Raw genomic sequence first — 20101 nt, 5'->3', positions numbered from 1 at the left:
CTCCTCTCTCTCCTGCATTTTACTCTCTCTCTCTCTCTGCATTTTACTCTCTCTCTCTCTCTCTGCATTTTACTCTCTCTCTCTCTCTCTGCATTTTACTCTCTCTCTCTCTCTCTACATTTTTCTCTCTCTCTCTCTGCATTTTACTCTCTCTCTCTCTCTGCATTTACTCTCTCTCTCTCTCTCTCTACATTTTACTCTCTCTCTCTCTCTCTCTCTGCATTTTACTCTCTCTCTCTCTCTGCATTTACTCTCTCTCTCTGCATTTTACTCTCTCTCCTCTCTCTGCATTTTACTCTCTCTCTCTCTGCATTTTATCTCTCTCTCTGCATTTTTACTCTCTTCTCTCTCTCTGCATTTTACTCTCTCTCTCTCTCTGCATTTTACTCTCTCTCTCTCTCTCTGCATTTTACTCTCTCTCTCTCTGCATTTTACTCTCTTCTCTCTCTGCATTTTACTCTCTCTCTCTCTCTGCATTTTACTCCTCTCTCTCTCTCTGCATTTTCTCTCTCTCTCTCTCTGCATTTTACTCTCTCTCTCTCTCTGCATTTTACTCTCTCTCTCTCTCTCTGCATTTTACTCTCTCTCTCTCTCTGCATTTTACCTCCTCTCTCTCTGCATTTTACTCTCTCTCTCTCTCTCTGCATTTTCTCGCTCTCTCTCTCTGCATTTTACTCTCTCTCTCTCTGCATTTTACTCTCTCTCTCTCTCCTGCATTTTACTCTCTCTCTCTCTCTGCATTTTACTCTCTCTCTCTCTCTCTGCATTTTACTCTCTCTCTCTCTCTGCATTTACTCTCTCTCTCTCTGCATTTTACTCTCTCTCTCTCTCTGCATTTTACTCTCTCTCTCTCTCTCTGCATTTTACTCTCTCTCTCTCTCTGCATTTTACTCTCTCTCTCTCTCTGCATTTTACTCTCTCTCTCTCTCTGCATTTTACTCTCTCTCTCTCTGCATTTTACTCTCGCTCTCTCTCTCTGCATTTTACTCTCTCTCTCCTCTCTGCATTTTACTCTCTCTCTCTCTCTCTCTACATTTTACTTCTCTCTGCATTTTACTCTCTCTCTCTCTGCATTTTACTCTCTCTCTCTCTCTGCATTTTACTCTCTCTCTCTCTCTGCATTTTACTCTCTCTCTCTCTCTACATTTTACTCTCTCTCTCTCTTCATTTTACTCTCTCTCTCTCTCTCTGCATTTTACTCTCTCTCTCTCTCTCTCTGCATTTTACTCTCTCTCTCTCTGCATTTTACTCTCTCTCTCTCTCTCTGCATTTTACTCTCTCTCTCTCTCTGCATTTTACTCTCTCTCTCTCTCTGCATTTTACTCCTCTCTCTCTCTCTGCATTTTACTCTCTCTCTCTCTCTACATTTTACTCTCTCTCTCTCTCTCTGCATTTTACTCTCTCTCTCTCTCTGCATTTTACTCTCTCTCTCTCTCCTCTCTGCATTTTACTCTCTCTCTCTCTCTCTGCATTTTACTCTCTCTCTCTCTCTCTCTCTGCATTTTACTCTCTCTCTCTCTGCATTTTACTCTCTCTCTCTCTCTGCATTTTACTCTCTCTGTCTCTCTGCATTTTACTCTCTCTCTCTATTTTACTCTCTCTCTTTCTCTATTTTACTCTCTCTCTCTTTCTCTATTTTACTCTCTCTCTTCTTTACTCTCTCTCTCTTCTTTACTCTCTCTCTCTTCTTTACTCTCTCTCTCTTCTTTACTCTCTCTCTCTTCCTCTCTTCTTTACTCTCCTCTCTTCTTTACTCTCTCTCTCTTCTTTACTCTCTCTCTGCATTTTACTCTCTCTCTCTCTCTATTTTACTCTCTCTCTCTCCATTTACTCTCTCTCTCTTTACTCTCTCTCTCTCCTATTTTACTCTCTCTCTTTCTCTATTTTACTCTCTCTCTTTCTCTATTTTACTCTCTCTCTCTTTCTCTATTTTACTCTCTCTCTCTTTCTCTATTTTACTCTCTCTCTTTCTCTATTTTACTCTCTCTGCATTTTACCCTCCAGTGAAAAAGAAGGGCAGTAAGAGAAGGGATAACCAGCCGTGGATAACCAAGGAAATAAAGGAGAGTATCAATCAAAGACCAATGCTTATAAGGTGGCCAATGTTAGTGGGAAACTAGAGAAAATTTTAAACACCATTAAAGAATGACTAAAAAAGCAATAAAGAAAGGAAAGATAGATTTCGAAGGTAAACTTGCACAAAACATAAAAAAAGATAGTAAAAGCTTTTACAGATATATAAAACGGAAAAGAGTGACTAAAGTAAATGTTGGTCCCTTGGAAGATGAGAAGGGGGATTTAATAATGGGAAATGTGGAAATGGCTGAGACCTTAAACAATTATTTTGCTTCGGTCTTCACTGTGGAAGACACAAAAACCATGCCAAAAATTGCTGGTCACGGGAATGTGGGAAGGGAGGACCTTGAGACAATCACTATCACTAGGGGTGTAGTGCTGGACAGGCTAATGGGACTCAAGGTAGACAAGTCCCCTGGTCCTGATGAAATGCATCCCAGGGTATTAAAAGAGATGGCGGAAGTTATAGCAGATGCATTCATTATAATGTACCAAAATTCTCTGGACTCTGGGGAGGTACCAGCGGATTGGAAAGCAACTAATATAACGCCACTGTTTAAAAAAGGGGCAGACACAAGGCAGGTAACTATAGGCCGGTTAGTTTAACATCTGTAGTGGGGCAAATGCTTGAAACTATCATTAAGGAAGAAATAGCGGGACATCTAGATAGGAATAGAGCAATCAAGCAGATGCAGCATGGATTCATGAAGGGGAAATCATGTTTAACTAATTTACTGGAATTCTTTGAGGATATAACGAGCATGGTGGATAGAGGTGTATCAATGGATGTGGTGTATTTAGATTTCCAAAAGGCATTCGATAAGGTGCCACACAAAAGGTTACTGCAGAAGATAGAGGTACGCGGAGTCAGAGGAAATGTATTAGCATGGATAGAGAATTGGCTGATGAACAGAAAGCAGAGAGTCGGGATAAATGGGTCCTTTTCGGGTTGGAAATCGGTGGTTAGTGGTGTGCCACAGGGATCGGTGCTGGGACCACAACTGTTTACAAAATACATAGATGACCTGGAAGAGGGGACAGAGTGTAGTGTTACAAAATTTGCAGATGACACTAAGATTAGTGGGAAAGCGGGTTGTGTAGAGGACACAGAGAGGCTGCAAAGAGATTTGGATAGGTTAAGCGAATGGGCAAAGGTTTGGCAGATGGAATACAATGTCGGAAAGTGTGAGGTCATCCAACTTGGGAAAAAAAACAGTAAAAGGGAATATTATTTGAATGGGGAGAAATTACAACATGCTGAGGTGCAGAGGGACCTGGGGGTCCTTGTGCATGAATCCCAAAAAGTTAGTTTGCAGGTGCAGCAGGTAATCAGGAAGGCGAATGGAATGTTGGCCTTCATTGCGAGAGGGATGGAGTACAAAAGCAGGGAGGTCCTGCTGCAACTGTCTAGGGTATTGGTGAGGCCGCACCTGGAGTACAGCGTGCAGTTTTGGTCACCTTACTTAAGGAAGGATATACTAGCTTTGGAGGGGGTACAGAGACTATTCACTAGGCTGATTCCGGAGATGAGGGGGTTACCTTATGATGATAGATTGAGTAGACTGGGTCTTTACTCGTTGGAGTTCAGAAGGATGAGGGGTGATCTTATAGAAACATTTAAAATAATGAAAGGGATAGACAAGATAGAGGCAGAGAGGTTGTTTCCACTGGTCGGGGAGACTAGAACTAGGGGGCACAGCCTCAAAATACGGGGGAGCCAATTTAAAACCGAGTTGAGAAGGAATTTCTTCTCCCAGAGGGTTGTGAATCTGTGGAATTCTCTGCGCAAGGAAGCAGTTAAGGCTACTCATTGAATGTATTCAAGTCACAGATAGATAGATTTTTAACCAATAAGGGAATTAAGGGTTATGGGGAGAGGGCGGGTAAGTGGAGCTGAGTCCACGGCCAGATCAGCCATGATCTCATTGAATGGCGGAGCAGGCTCGAGGGGCTAGATGGCCTACTCCTGTTCCTAATTCTTATGTTCTTATGTTCTCTCTCTCTCTGCATTTTACTCTCTCTCTCTCTCTCCATTTTACTCTCTCTCTCTCCATTTTACTCTCTCTCTCTCTCTCTCTCCATTTTACTCTCTCTCTCTCTCCATTTTACTCTCTCTCTCTCTCTCTCTCCATTTTACTCTCTCTCTCTCTGCATTTTACATTCTCTCTCTCTCTCTCCATTTTACTCTCTCTCTCTGCATTTTACTCTCTCTCTCTCTCTGCATTTTACTCTCTCTCTCTCTCTCTCTGCATTTTACTCTCGCTCTCTCTCTCTCTGCATTTTACTCTCTCTCTCTCTCTGCATTTTACTCTCTCTCTCTCTCTCTCTCTCTACATTTTACTCTCTCTCTCTCTCTGCATTTTACTCTCTCTCTCTCTCTGCATTTTACTCTCTCTCTCTCTCTGCATTTTACTCTCTCTCTCTCTCTGCATTTTACTCTCTCTCTCTCTCTACATTTTACTCTCTCTCTCTCTCTGCATTTTACTCTCTCTCTCTCTCTGCATTTTACTCTCTCTCTCTCTCTGCATTTTACTCACTCTCTCTCTCTCTGCATTTTACTCTCTCTCTCTCTCTCTACATTTTACTCTCTCTCTCTCTCTCTGCATTTTACTCTCTCTCTCTCTCTGCATTTTACTCTCTCTCTCTCTCTCTCTGCATTTTACTCTCTCTCTCTCTCTCTGCATTTTACTCTCTCTCTCTCTCTCTCTCTGCATTTTACTCTCTCTCTCTCTGCATTTTACTCTCTCTCTCTCTCTGCATTTTACTCTCTCTGTCTCTCTGCATTTTACTCTCTCTCTCTATTTTACTCTCTCTCTTTCTCTATTTTACTCTCTCTCTCTTTCTCTATTTTACTCTCTCTCTTCTTTACTCTCTCTCTCTTCTTTACTCTCTCTCTCTTCTTTACTCTCTCTCTCTTCTTTACTCTCTCTCTCTTCTTTACTCTCTCTCTCTTCTTTACTCTCTCTCTCTTCTTTACTCTCTCTCTGCATTTTACTCTCTCTCTCTCTCTATTTTACTCTCTCTCTCTCCATTTTACTCTCTCTCTCTCCATTTTACTCTCTCTCTCTCTCTATTTTACTCTCTCTCTTTCTCTATTTTACTCTCTCTCTTTCTCTATTTTACTCTCTCTCTCTTTCTCTATTTTACTCTCTCTCTCTTTCTCTATTTTACTCTCTCTCTTTCTCTATTTTACTCTCTCTGCATTTTACCCTCCAGTGAAAAAGAAGGGCAGTAAGAGAAGGGATAACCAGCCGTGGATAACCAAGGAAATAAAGGAGAGTATCAATCAAAGACCAATGCTTATAAGGTGGCCAATGTTAGTGGGAAACTAGAGAAAATTTTAAACACCATTAAAGAATGACTAAAAAAGCAATAAAGAAAGGAAAGATAGATTTCGAAGGTAAACTTGCACAAAACATAAAAAAAGATAGTAAAAGCTTTTACAGATATATAAAACGGAAAAGAGTGACTAAAGTAAATGTTGGTCCCTTGGAAGATGAGAAGGGGGATTTAATAATGGGAAATGTGGAAATGGCTGAGACCTTAAACAATTATTTTGCTTCGGTCTTCACTGTGGAAGACACAAAAACCATGCCAAAAATTGCTGGTCACGGGAATGTGGGAAGGGAGGACCTTGAGACAATCACTATCACTAGGGGTGTAGTGCTGGACAGGCTAATGGGACTCAAGGTAGACAAGTCCCCTGGTCCTGATGAAATGCATCCCAGGGTATTAAAAGAGATGGCGGAAGTTATAGCAGATGCATTCATTATAATGTACCAAAATTCTCTGGACTCTGGGGAGGTACCAGCGGATTGGAAAGCAACTAATATAACGCCACTGTTTAAAAAAAGGGGCAGACACAAGGCAGGTAACTATAGGCCGGTTAGTTTAACATCTGTAGTGGGGCAAATGCTTGAAACTATCATTAAGGAAGAAATAGCGGGACATCTAGATAGGAATAGAGCAATCAAGCAGATGCAGCATGGATTCATGAAGGGGAAATCATGTTTAACTAATTTACTGGAATTCTTTGAGGATATAACGAGCATGGTGGATAGAGGTGTATCAATGGATGTGGTGTATTTAGATTTCCAAAAGGCATTCGATAAGGTGCCACACAAAAGGTTACTGCAGAAGATAGAGGTACGCGGAGTCAGAGGAAATGTATTAGCATGGATAGAGAATTGGCTGATGAACAGAAAGCAGAGAGTCGGGATAAATGGGTCCTTTTCGGGTTGGAAATCGGTGGTTAGTGGTGTGCCACAGGGATCGGTGCTGGGACCACAACTGTTTACAAAATACATAGATGACCTGGAAGAGGGGACAGAGTGTAGTGTTACAAAATTTGCAGATGACACTAAGATTAGTGGGAAAGCGGGTTGTGTAGAGGACACAGAGAGGCTGCAAAGAGATTTGGATAGGTTAAGCGAATGGGCAAAGGTTTGGCAGATGGAATACAATGTCGGAAAGTGTGAGGTCATCCAACTTGGGAAAAAAAACAGTAAAAGGGAATATTATTTGAATGGGGAGAAATTACAACATGCTGAGGTGCAGAGGGACCTGGGGGTCCTTGTGCATGAATCCCAAAAAGTTAGTTTGCAGGTGCAGCAGGTAATCAGGAAGGCGAATGGAATGTTGGCCTTCATTGCGAGAGGGATGGAGTACAAAAGCAGGGAGGTCCTGCTGCAACTGTCTAGGGTATTGGTGAGGCCGCACCTGGAGTACAGCGTGCAGTTTTGGTCACCTTACTTAAGGAAGGATATACTAGCTTTGGAGGGGGTACAGAGACTATTCACTAGGCTGATTCCGGAGATGAGGGGGTTACCTTATGATGATAGATTGAGTAGACTGGGTCTTTACTCGTTGGAGTTCAGAAGGATGAGGGGTGATCTTATAGAAACATTTAAAATAATGAAAGGGATAGACAAGATAGAGGCAGAGAGGTTGTTTCCACTGGTCGGGGAGACTAGAACTAGGGGGCACAGCCTCAAAATACGGGGGAGCCAATTTAAAACCGAGTTGAGAAGGAATTTCTTCTCCCAGAGGGTTGTGAATCTGTGGAATTCTCTGCGCAAGGAAGCAGTTAAGGCTACTCATTGAATGTATTCAAGTCACAGATAGATAGATTTTTAACCAATAAGGGAATTAAGGGTTATGGGGAGAGGGCGGGTAAGTGGAGCTGAGTCCACGGCCAGATCAGCCATGATCTCATTGAATGGCGGAGCAGGCTCGAGGGGCTAGATGGCCTACTCCTGTTCCTAATTCTTATGTTCTTATGTTCTCTCTCTCTCTGCATTTTACTCTCTCTCTCTCTCTCCATTTTACTCTCTCTCTCTCCATTTTACTCTCTCTCTCTCTCTCTCTCCATTTTACTCTCTCTCTCTCTCCATTTTACTCTCTCTCTCTCTCTCTCTCCATTTTACTCTCTCTCTCTCTGCATTTTACATTCTCTCTCTCTCTCTCCATTTTACTCTCTCACTCTGTATTTTACTCTCTCTCTCTGCATTTTGCTCTCTCTCTCTCTCTCTCTGCATTTTACACTCTCTCTCTCTGCTTTTTACTCTCTCTCTCTCTCTGCATTTTACTCTCTCTGCATTTTACACTCTCTCTCTCTGCATTTTACACTCTCGCTCTCTCTGCATTTTACACTCTCTCTCTCTCTGCATTTTACACTCTCTCTCTCTCTGCATTTTACACTCTCTCTCTCTCTCTCTGCATTTTACACTCTCTCGCTCTGCATTTTACACTCTCTCGCTCTGCATTTTACACTCTCTCTCTCTCTCTGCATTTTACACTCTCTCTGCATTTTACACTCTCTCTGCATTTTACACTCTCTCTGCATTTTACACTCTCTCTCTCTGCATTTTACACTCTCTCTGCATTTTACACTCTCTCTCTCTGCATTTTACACTCTCTCTCTCTCTCTCTGCATTTTACACTCTTTTCCCCTGTCTATCAGCCAGTTGTATTGCAGTGTGGCTACAGAGCTGAGTGCCTGTGGTGCTGACCCAGAAACGAACACGCAGTACAGTGGGAGTTGCCAGATGTCTATGGGCAGACAAGATGGGCCAAAATGGCCTCATTCTGCGCTGTAAATTTCTATGTTTCTCTAACTATTGGTGGGAAACAGACTGCCTGACAGCTCGCTGTCAATATCAGAAATACTCAAAAGGTATCCCTGTCAATTGTTAACAACCAAATCTCCACTCCCCACAACCTGTCGCCCAGCACTTGCTGGAAGTGGCCAACTTGTGTATGATTGGAGTGACATCATGGCGTTCGGTTAAACAGGACTCTCTCACACATCCTCCCTGGTAAACACAATCTCATTAATCTGTTAAGGATCTATTTTTTTAATTATTAATTTAACTCAACATTTTTTGGAGGGAGAAAATGTGTCTGAGCATCAGGGTTATAGTAACGGTGGGCTTTGTTGTGGGGGTGGAGGATTCAGTGTCAAACATTGCAAGGTCAGGTCCAGCCAGTCAGCTGCACCTCATCAATGTGCCTCAACCTCAATCCCAGGAAACCCAGTGCACCAGGGTGCTTTTCCCATTTCCCGCTCCAGCCCGCTGGGATGAAATGTCCACACTCACTTCACACAGGAGCCCTTGCACGCAGACTCGTGTCCCATCACCCTTGGGCTGGATTTGAACTCAGATTCTAGGGGGCTGAAATTGCCCTTTTGCACAGGGCCAGTTAGTGCTGCTCGCCGGCACTAACGGAGCATGAATGAGTTCACGCACGGGCACGGCAGCCACATTGACACGTGCCACCCAGTTTCTCCCTTTAAACAAACCAATGGATGGAGACAATCTTCAAATCCTCCTCTACCATGGTGGAGACATCAATAGGGGGAGGCACAGTGTCAATCAATCAGACATTCCATAGCTCTCCATTAAACACTGATGGGCTCCTCTTACCTGAGTGGGATTTTGATGCAGATGTAGCGGTCAATGGCAATGGCCAGCAGGCTGAAAATGGAGCTCTGGGTCAGCACCAGCACGAAGCAGGCGATGAAGAGGCAGCCGTAGAAGAGCGAGCAGAAACCGGTGCTGATGGTGATGGCGAAGGGGATAGCCAGCACCCCCACAGCAATATCCGCCACAGCCAGGGACACCATGAAGTAATTGGTGACGTTCTGCAGGTTGCTGTTCAGATAGACGGCCCAGCAGACCAGGACATTGCCCAGCACGGCCAAGATAGCGATCACAAGCTCAAACACAATGTAGATCACACTTTCCAAACTTAGCCTCTCAGATGCTAGCATGGTGGAGTGGACAGGGGCAAGGTGTTGGCTCTCCGGGGTAAAACACCGTCCATTTCTGCAACTCTCAACCACAAACAGCTTGATGCAGTCAAGACCAGAGATCAGAGCTGGGGTTAGGGGCACCTGACCCTCCACAAAAAATGCAGCGCTTCCTTTTTCCAAAGTCCCCACACATTTATTATTTGGCCGGGATATGTAGTTTAATCTACTCCTTTAAACACAGCAAGCGTCGGCTGTGCCATCGGTGGGATTCCTCCAGCACCTTCGGTTTGTTCCGTCGGACTGCCAGCATCAGATGAAGGCACTACTGTTCATTTGGTTGCCATCTCTCCAATGTACCCAACACTTACACCCAAGCACATCTCTCCTGTCTGTTTGGCTTCCAGTCTTCAGTCTGTCACAGTTGGTTGTCTTGGCAGCTCCACACTGTAACAGTTAAAAACACAAGTGAGCAGGAGGCAGTGATATTATTGTACAGGCACAGGCAGAGGGCAACACAATGATGCTAGTCTGCTGCTCCATACTGGGATTGATCAGACAACAACTCGAGAGACACTGGATTTGCAAATCAGTGAAAATCTCAACACATTTAAACCAGCATAAAATAAATCAAATTTAATTAATTAATAATAAACAATGGGCTGTTCACGCCTCTGTTGGAGGGGCGGTAAAGGGTGTTGAAATGCTTATTGCCCGAGCGGCCAGTTTCCAGCACCCCGCCAGGAAATTCGGTGCCAGATTTGCGGCGGCACAAAATGCTACCGCCTCGCTCTGTAGTTTCATTCAAATCATGACGTCAATCGTCGTACAATGTCCCCGCTAGAGTCCCGGGCGCTAAATTAGGCGGTTACGTCGCATTTATCAACCCCCCCAAGTCGCGTTTGAAAAACCAGGCGGTCCCACGGTTGATTAGGAGCTATTTGCAGCGTATTTAAAGTGGGAGGAGGATCCTAAACCGCAGGTCACATTGAGTGCAATGTTTCCGCACAGCATGCTGCGTGAACCGCTGTCATAAAAGCGGCAGATTTATCTGCCATTACAGGGTCCTTACAACTTCAGTGAAATAATTTAATGGGGGCATTACTAGTTCACCAGCGTATCATGCTCCATGCTATTGCCAGGCGGTGTCAAGATAGAAGGGCCGTTGGCCATGTCGGGCTACAGATGAGGAGAAGCCGTAGATGTCTGGACAGGAGGCCTTACACCCTCATGGGTTTACAGGCAGCAACGCTCATACCACCAGCTCTCCGAGGAACGGTGTGTGAGAAGGCTGTGCTTCCAAAAGGAAGTGCTGACAGAGATATGCCATCTCCTACAGGCAGACCTGCAGCCAGATTGGCACCAGGACTGCACTGCCCGTCGAGGTGAAGGTGACCGTGGCACTAGCCTTCTATGCCTCCGGCTTCTTCCAGGAAGCAGCAGGGGACATATGCAGCGTCTCGTTACGCTGCCCATCGCCAGGTCACAAAGGCTCTCTACGCCCGCAGAATGGGCTTCATAACGTTCCCAATGAGCAGGGAGAGCCAGAATGAGCAGACATGTGGGTTTGGCAGGATTGTGTGCTTCCCGAGAGTTCAAGTCGCCAATGACTGCACACACATGGCGCCTTGCGAGCACCATTACACAACGCAGAGATTTTCAGAAACAGAAAGGGATACCATTCCCTAAACGTGCAGCTGGTATCCTCGCAGTGAATGCCCGCTATCCGGGAAGCGCACATGATGCTTTCATCGTGCGTGAGAGCACTGCCACGATTGTTTCGGCTACCACGGGAAGGGTGCGGCTGGCTGCTCAGGGACAAAGGATATGGCCTAGCCATCTGGCTAATGACCCACTCTCCACAACCCCACCACAGAAGCGGAGCATCACTACAATGAGAGCCTGGCGGCCACCTGCAACATCATCGAACAGACAACTGGGATGTTGAAGCAGTGTTTCCGATACCTGGACCGCACTGGAGGCAGCCTTCAATATTCCCCTCAACAGGTGTCAGAATTCATTGTGGTGTGCTGCACGCTACACAACTTGGCCATCATGAGGGGCCAGGCCTTGCCAGAGGGGATTGCAGGCCCACCTCAGGAGGAGGAGGACGAGGAACAGGAGCTCGATGAGGCTCCAAATCGCCATCCACACCAGGAGGAGCCCCATCCACGGTGCAGGCAGCGTGGCGATGCTGCCGATGCAAGAGCCGCACGTCAGTGGCTCATAATGCATCGGTTCTCTTGAATGGAGGAAGCTGAGGCATGCAGCTGATACTGACCTATGTGCCACCATAATGGCACATCTCCGTTAAACTCTACAATCATACACAAGACACCAATGCAAAACGGTCAAAGTAACATTTTACTAACAATACCGTCGTTACCTCGACTAACAGAACCAACCCCTCCCCCAGCAAGTAACAAAATACAACACAACAAAGCACAATATAACTACATATTTACAGGCATTTGTTACATTAGGAGTGCATCTGTCCATGGCGGGTAAGTCGTCACTCAGACTTTGCCTGACATTTCTCAACCCTCACCTTTACCCCACTCCCACGCTCAATGTTCCTCGTCAATGTGGCCTCAGAGCCTACAGCAAGGCTGCTTGAGGGCTGCTGTGTATGTGTGGCAGACAGTACAGACAGCCTGCGAGCACACCCTGGATCTGCTCTGGGCCTGCAAGGCCCGCCTCAGCATTGGCAGCAGCAGTCTGTGATGGCTCGAGTGTAGGTGTAAAGGCGGAGTGGCAGTAGTGGGAGCCGAACAGCACCTTCCATTTCCTGGTGCCCACTGCCACTCACACGGGGTGGAGCGTCAGCATCCGGAGCACGATGTGTGAGCACAACCTGCTGGCCTGCTTTGGCACCGTCACTTGCCCGTCCAACTGGTGAACGCAGAGGATGGCAGCAGTCAGTGATTGCATGGCATCACACTGAGACTGACTCAGAGCACACGGAACCTGAAAGGCAGCAGTCTGCGAGTGCATGCCAGCAATCACTGACAGCATCACATCACGAAGTTCTTGCGTGGCCTGGGTCTGTGATGTGATTGGTGCTGCCACATCAACCATGGCACACGCCAACTCCTCTGGGACTCCACTATCGCTCGTTGAGCCCATATCCCCGTCAGCAGGCAAGAATGGGCTCGTTGGACTCCTGAGAGGCACGGGCAATGCTTGAAGCGGCCTCCCACACACTCACAGCAAGTGTGTCCATGCTCTGCGGGACCCGACCCTCTCCAATGCACCCATGAGGTCGAGGTGCATTTGCGTGGTCTCCCTAGTCAGAGCCACCATGTCAGGTCTGCATCCGTCTGTCTCTCAGCGGGATTCCTGGGCCAACTCACCCTCCGGGGAGCTGACCTCCGAGCTTCCCCTCCCGCTGGGCATTGCTGAAGGCCACTGGGGCCAGGAGGGTCAGAGTCCTCAAACCCCTCAAAATCAGGCTCGTCCACCGATGTGGTGTCCCCACTTGGTGGAACTGATGGCGTGCCCCGCTCCATAAGCACACTCTCATCCCCTCCTTCATCATCTCCCCCGTCGCCCACGCTGACGACTTGGGCAGGCTGCTGTGCTTGTGGCTGACCATCTGTAAGCACAAAGCAACAGACGTGTGGTTAGCAGCAGGGGAGGGAGATAAGAGGAAGGTGGCATTGGACATCTATATGTAAAGGGGGTAGGCCACTTGATATCAGGGGTCAAGGAACTCACATCAATCACTAATGCCATTCACATACCGTCACTACCAATAGGGGGCTCCACTTTGCCGCCGGCCACCACGCGAACTGAGGTGTCCATGAGGGCCGATACTTGCTGCTCCAGTTCAGTGAGGTCCTGCAGGTCAGGCACTCTGTCTGCGGTCCGCTGCTGCTCCCAGCGATTCTGCACCAATTTTGACTACAAGAAGGTGGTGTGAGTGAGTGTGCAGCTTATCGTGTGGCACACATGCCTTCCATAGTAGAGCAGCTGCTAATGTCTGGAAGTGTAAAGATGTGCATTATAATCTGCGTGGCTGCACCCTGAGCAGGTGGGAAGGCTGGGAGGAGGTGAGAGCTGGCTAGGATTACGGCTCAGGGCGACGTTTGCCCAACGCAGATCAAGAGTCAAAGGGTAGTGCGAGGAGGGGTGAGAATGAACAGGGGACAAGAGGGTCTGTGCCACCTGAATGCGCTGGGCATGGCTGGTGAAGTGAGCCTCCAGGTGGTTTCACCAACCTACACCATGGCCTGGAACAGAGAGAAGAGGCAGCTTCCTCAAAGACTTTACATTGTGTGAGACAGTGATCTTGCAACCACGGCAGAGTTACATTAATGTAAAGGGTGCTCATCAAGACGACCCTCATGAGGTCATTAAACTTCTTGCGATATTGGGTGGCAGTTCGAGGGACCATGTCTGTCACTGACACCTCCTGTGTAATCTCCCTCCAAATCTCCCGGAACACTCTTGGCACAGGCCGCCTTCCTCCAGGACGATGCAAGGCAGGCCACCTCCTCTTATGGCCTGTATCAGTGTCTCAGCAGCCGGTCTTGAGAAACATCGTGCTCTCGGGCGTCCTTCCTGCTCCTCCGTTTTCCTGCTCTGCTCAAAGTGCACAGGTGGAATTGCGCATGTGCAAACTTCTAGTAACACGCCCTAAACATTCGGCTGGGCTCCGGAACTATAGCAGGCCTCTGCGCATTAGCAAGTAAAGTTATGTATTTTGCGTGGCGATTTTTGGTTGGGGCGGCCAAGCACAGGTGTGTGACGCCTGATTCAGCACCCCCAATCATTGCAGCTGAGCTTTGGGCGAATTTCCCTGACTGAGGCGCAAACTTTTATAGGGTGCAAAATTTACCACCCCACCAGCATTAGCGCCCTGAGAAGTCTCCAACCGAAAATCCAGCCATAGTGTGAGTGCTCCAATGTTGTGACCGCGCCCTGTCCCATTAGTGTCCCTGTCCCGTTAGTGTCTTCAGTTTTGGTCTCCTAATCTGAGGAAGGACATTTTGCTATTGAGGGAGTGCAGCGAAGGTTCACAAGACTGATTCCCGGGATGGCGTGACTGACATATGAGGAGAGACTGGATCAACTGAGCTTTTATTCACTGGAGTTTAGAAGAATGAGAGGGGATCTCATAGAAACTTTCAAGATTCTGACGGGACTGGACAGGTTAGATGCGGGAAGAATGTTCCCGATGTTGGGGAAGTCCAGAACCAGGGGACATAGTCTTAGGATAAGGGGTAGGCCATTTAGGACCGAGATGAGGAGAAACTTCTTCATTCAGAGAGTTGTTAACCTGTGGAATTCCCTACCGCAGAGTGTTGTTGCCAGTTCATTGGATATATTCAAGAGGGAGTTAGATATGGCCCTTACAGCTAAAGGGATCAAGGGATATGGAGAGAAAGCAGGAAAAGGGTACTGAAGGAATGATCAGCCATGATCTTAGTGAATGGTGGTGCAGGCTCGAAGGGCCGAATGGCCTACTCCCGCACCTATTTTCTATGTTTCTATTAGTGTCAGTGTCCCATTGGTGACCGTGCCTTGCCCTGGCACAGTACCGAACTGGCTCTTATCTGCGTCACAAATGTATCCTTTGTGACTGTGACAAAGAGAAACTATCCCTCCTCATCCTTCTCCACCTGTCTGCAGCCTTTGACACGGTTGACCACTCCATCCTCCTCCAACGCCACTCCTCCATCGTCCAGCTGGGTGGGACTGCACTCGCCTGGTTCCATTCTTAGCTATCTAACTCTAGCCAGAGAATCACCTGCAATGGCTTCTCTTCCCACTCCCGCATCGTTACCTCTGGGTTCCCCCAAGGATCTATCCTTGGCCCCCTCCTATTTCTCATCTACATGTTGCCCCTTGGTGACATCATCTGAAAACACAGCGTCAGTTTCCACATGTACACTGATGACACCCAGCTCTACCTCACCACCACTTCTCTCGACCATTCCACGGTCTCTAAATTGTCAGACTGCTTGTCCAACATCCAGTTCTGGATGAGCAGAAATTTTCTCCTATTGAATATTTTGAAGACCAAAGCCATTGTCTTTGGTCTTCACCACAATCTTCGTTCCCAAGCCACCGACTCCATCCCTCTCCCTAGCATCTGTCTGAGGCTGAACCAGACTGATCACAATCTAGATGTCACATTTAACCTCGAGATAAGTTTCCGACCACATATTAAGTTTCCGACCACATATCCTTTCCATAACTAAGACCACCTATTTCCAACTCCATAACATCGCCCAACTCCGCCCTTGTCTCAGCTCATCTGCTGCTGAAACCCTCATTCATGCCTTTGTTACCTCTAGACTTGACTACTCCAACACACTCCTTGCTGGCCTCCCATATTCTACCCTATATAAACTTGAGGTCATCCAAAACTCAGCTGTCCATGTCTTAACTCGCACCGAGTCCCGCTCACCCATCAGCCCTGTGCTTGCTGACGTACAATGGCTCCCTATTCAGCAACACCTCAGTTTTAAAATCTTCATCCTTGTTTTCAAATCCCTCCATGGCCTCGCCCCTCCCTATCTCTGTAATCTCCTCCAGCCCCTCAACCCGAGATGTCTGTATTCCTCTAATTCTGCTCTCTTGAGCATCCCTCATTTTAATCGCTCCAGCATTGGTGGCCGTGCCTTCCATTGCCAAGGCCCTAAGCTCTGAAATTCCCTCCCTGTACCTCTCCACCTCTCTTTCTTCCTTTAAGACACTCCTTAAAACCTACTTCTTTGACACAGCTTTTGGTCACCTGCCCTAATTTCTCTTTATCTGGCTCGGCGTCAAATTTTGGGACATTTTACTACATTAAAAGTGCTATATAAATAGAAGTTGTTGTTGTAGTTGACCCTTTTGTATCCTGACCCTTCAGCCCCCATACCCTGACTCCTCAGCCAGTTGACCCTTCAGTCCACGCACCCTGACCCTTCAGCCCCTTGGCCCTTCAGTCCTCGCACCCTGACCCTTCAGCCCCCGCACCCTGACCCTTCAGTCCTTGCACCCTGACCCTTCAGCCCCTTGACCCTTCAGTCCTCGCACCCTGACCCTTCAGCCCCCGCACCCTGACCCTTCAGCCCCTTGACCCTTCAGTCCTCGCACCCTGACCCTTCAGCCCCCGCACCCTGACCCTTCAGCCCCCGCACCCTGACCCTTCAGTCCTCGCACCCTGACCCTTCAGTCCTTGCACCCTGACCCTTCAGCCCCTTGACCCTTCAGTCCTCGCACCCTGACCCTTCAGCCCCCGCACCCTGACCCTTCAGCCCCCCCGCACCCTGACCCTTCAGTCCTCGCACTCTGACCCTTCAGTCCTTGCACCCTGACCCTTCAGCCCCTTGATCCTTCAGCTCCCGCACCCTGACCCTTCAGCCCTCGCACCCTGACCCTTCAGCCCCCGCACCCTGACCCTTCAGCCCCCGCACCCTGACCTTTCAGTCCTCGCACCCTGACCCTTCAGCCCCCGCACCCTGGCCCTTCAGTCCCCGCACCCTGACCCTTCAGTCCCCGCACCCTGACCCTTCAGTCCCCGCACCCTGACCCTTCAGCCCCCGCACCCTGACCCTTCAGTCCCCGCACCCTGACCCTTCAGTCCCCGCACCCTGACCCTTCAGCCCCCGCACCCTGACCCTTCAGTCCTCGCACCCTGACCCTTCAGCCCCCGCACCCTGGCCCTTCAGTCCCCGCACCCTGACCCTTCAGTCCCCGCACCCTGACCCTTCAGTCCCCGCACCCTGACCCTTCAGCCCCCGCACCCTGACCCTTCAGCCCCCGCACCCTGACCCTTCAGCCCCCGCACCCTGATCCTTCAGCCCCCGCACCCTGACCCTTCAGCCCCCGCACCCTGACCCTTCAGTCCCCGCACCCTGACCCTTCAGCCCCCGCACCCTGACCCTTCAGCCCCCGCACCCTGACCCTTCAGCCCCTTGGCCCTTCAGCCCCCGCACCCTGACCCTTCAGCCCCCGCACCCTGACCCTTCAGCCCCCGCACCCTGACCCTTCAGTCCCCGCACCCTGACCCTTCAGCCCCCGCACCCTGACCCTTCAGCCCCCGCACCCTGACCCTTCAGCCCCCGCACCCTGACCCTTCAGCCCCCGCACCCTGACCCTTCAGCCCCCGCACCCTGGCCCTTCAGCCCCCGCACCCTGACCCTTCAGCCCCCGCACCCTGACCCTTCAGCCCCCGCACCCTGACCCTTCAGCCCCCGCACCCTGACCCTTCAGCCCCCGCACCCTGACCCTTCAGCCCCCGCACCCTGACCCTTCAGCCCCCGCACCCTGACCCTTCAGTCCCCGCACCCTGACCCTTCAGCCCCCGCACCCTGACCCTTCAGTCCCCGCACCCTGACCCTTCAGCCCCTTGGCCCTTCAGCCCCCGCACCCTGACCCTTCAGCCCCCGCACCCTGACCCTTCAGTCCTCGCACCCTGACCCTTCAGCCCCCGCACCCTGACCCTTCAGCCCCCGCACCCTGACCCTTCAGCCCCCGCACCCTGACCCTTCAGCCCCCGCACCCTGACCCTTCAGCCCCCGCACCCTGGCCCTTCAGCCCCCGCACCCTGACCCTTCAGCCCCGCACCCTGACCCTTCAGCCCCCGCACCCTGACCCTTCAGCCCCCGCACCCTGACCCTTCAGCCCCCGCACCCTGACCCTTCAGCCCCCGCACCCTGGCCCTTCAGCCCCCGCACCCTGACCCTTCAGCCCCCGCACCCTGACCCTTCAGCCCCCGCACCCTGACCCTTCAGCCCCCGCACCCTGACCCTTCAGCCCCCGCACCCTGACCCTTCAGCCCCCGCACCCTGACCCTTCAGCCCCCGCACCCTGACCCTTCAGCCCCTTGATCCTTCAGCTCCCGCACCCTGACCCTTCAGTCCTCGCACCCTGACCCTTCAGCCCCCGCACCCTGACCCTTCAGCCCCCGCACCCTGACCCTTCAGCCCCCGCACCCTGACCCTTCAGTCCCCGCACCCTGACCCTTCAGCCCCCGCACCCTGACCCTTCAGCCCCCGCACCCTGACCCTTCAGTCCCCGCACCCTGACCCTTCAGTCCCCGCACCCTGACCCTTCAGCCCCCGCACCCTGACCCTTCAGTCCCCGCACCCTGACCCTTCAGCCCCCGCACCCTGACCCTTCAGTCCCCGCACCCTGACCCTTCAGTCCCCGCACCCTGACCCTTCAGCCCCCGTGCAGTGCCCTCTCTCAGGGACTAACCCAACTTATTCCAACATTTAAAAAGCTGTTACCTGGTAGATCCGCGCAGTCCGCTCCGACTTGTAGCGGCGGCAGAAGCACCGAGTCAGCCGCCTTCCCGGAACATTGAAGCCCGAGGACGGGTATCGGCGCTGCCTGAGGGAGGGGCCGAGAGACAGCAGCCTGCCCCGGCTCCCTGAGCTCCGGCCCCGGCCCCGGCTCACTCAGTGCCCGCCCCCCCAGACTGACAGCCCGCCTCCCTCCCTCCCTCCCTCCGCTCACTGTCTATTTTATATTTATTCCTCTATTATTTTCTATCTCAATCTTCGTAATTCTCCATTTTCTGCTCTCCCTTTATTTCTCTCTATCTGTACTTTTCGGTCGGTCTCTCGCTCTCTTTCTCTCCCTCTCTATTTCTCTCTCCCTCTCTCTCTCTCTCTCTCTCTGTTTATCTCTCACTATTTCTCTCTGTCCATATTTCGATATCTCTTTCTCTCTCCCTCCCTCTCTCTCTCTCTGTTTATCTCTCCCTTTATTTATCTCTCTCCCTCTCCCTATGTCTCTCTGTCCATATTTCTCTCTCCCTCCCTCTCTCTGTTTATTTCTCCCTATTTCTCTCTCTCTCCCTCCCTCTCTCTCTGTTTATCTCTCCCTATGTCTCTCTGTCCATATTTCTCTCTCTCTCTCTCTCTCTCCCTCCCTCTCTCTCTCTGTTTATCTCTCCCTATTTCTCTCTGTCCATATTTCTCCCTCTCTCCCTCTCTCCCTCTCTCTGTTTATCTCTCCCTATTTCTCTCTCTCTCTCTCTCCCTCCCTCTCTCTCTCTCTCCCTCTCTCTCTCTCTCTCTCTGTTTATCTCTCCCTATGTCTCTCTGTCCATATTTCGATATCTATCTCTCACTATTTCTCTGTGTCCCTCCCGTTCGCTTGCACTTTGTGAATTGCACGCCAGCAGCAACAGTTTAGTTTTGTCTGAGCGGCGGAGTGCGGGCCATGTGCTCGGCTGTATGAATGGGTGGGGCGGCCCGGCCCGGCCGGCCGGGAGCGCTGGCACTGGGCTCTCAGAGACTGCGGTTTGCTCACTCGGATGTCAGGCCGCTTCTCTGTCTCTCAGACAGGCGGCAATCTCCATCCGCATCATTCCCAGGACCACGTTTGTGAAGCTTTGTTTTTTTTGTGTGTCCAATGCATTTCAGGAAAGTTTCCAAAAATAGTCACACTCTTTCAATCTGCTGGGGAACTGGTGCAGTACGCCCTTTGGTACCTTGGCTCTCCCACCAGGTGTGGCATCATAGCCATGGCCTGACCCTGCCCTGTTGGTGAGACCATATCTGGAGTACTGCGTACAGTTTTGGTCTCCTTATTTAAGGAGGGATATACTTGCACTGGAAGCTGTTCAGAAAAGGTTCATGAGGTTGATTCCTGAGATGAAGGGGTTGTATGAAAAAAAGATGAGTAGGTTGAGCCTATACTCTGGAGTTTAGAAGAATGAGAGATGATCTTATTGAAACGTATAAGATTCTGAGGGGGCTCGACAGGGTGGATGCAGAGAGGATGTTTCCCCTCGTGGGGAATCTAGAACTAGGAGACATAGTTTCA

General features: G+C 49.8%; 1 protein-coding gene across 1 annotated transcript; it reads right to left on the bottom strand.

Annotated features, from left to right (window-relative positions):
* Positions 1–8998: 8998 nt before the first annotated feature.
* On the bottom strand, positions 8999–18704 carry LOC139268210 (adenosine receptor A2a-like). Its single transcript, XM_070886259.1, has 2 exons — positions 18556–18704; positions 8999–9775 (listed from the first exon to the last, which is right to left on the bottom strand). The coding sequence occupies exon 2, from the start codon at positions 9347–9349 to the stop codon at positions 8999–9001; it is 351 nt and encodes a 116-aa protein (XP_070742360.1). The 5' UTR covers positions 9350–9775; positions 18556–18704.
* Between the last annotated feature and the right edge of the window lie 1397 nt (positions 18705–20101).

Source organism: Pristiophorus japonicus, chromosome 8 (assembly GCF_044704955.1).
Source record: "Pristiophorus japonicus isolate sPriJap1 chromosome 8, sPriJap1.hap1, whole genome shotgun sequence".
Lineage (NCBI taxonomy): Eukaryota > Metazoa > Chordata > Chondrichthyes > Pristiophoridae > Pristiophorus > Pristiophorus japonicus.
Note: the sequence above shows the minus strand (reverse complement) of the source record. Positions and strands in the feature narration are given on the sequence as shown.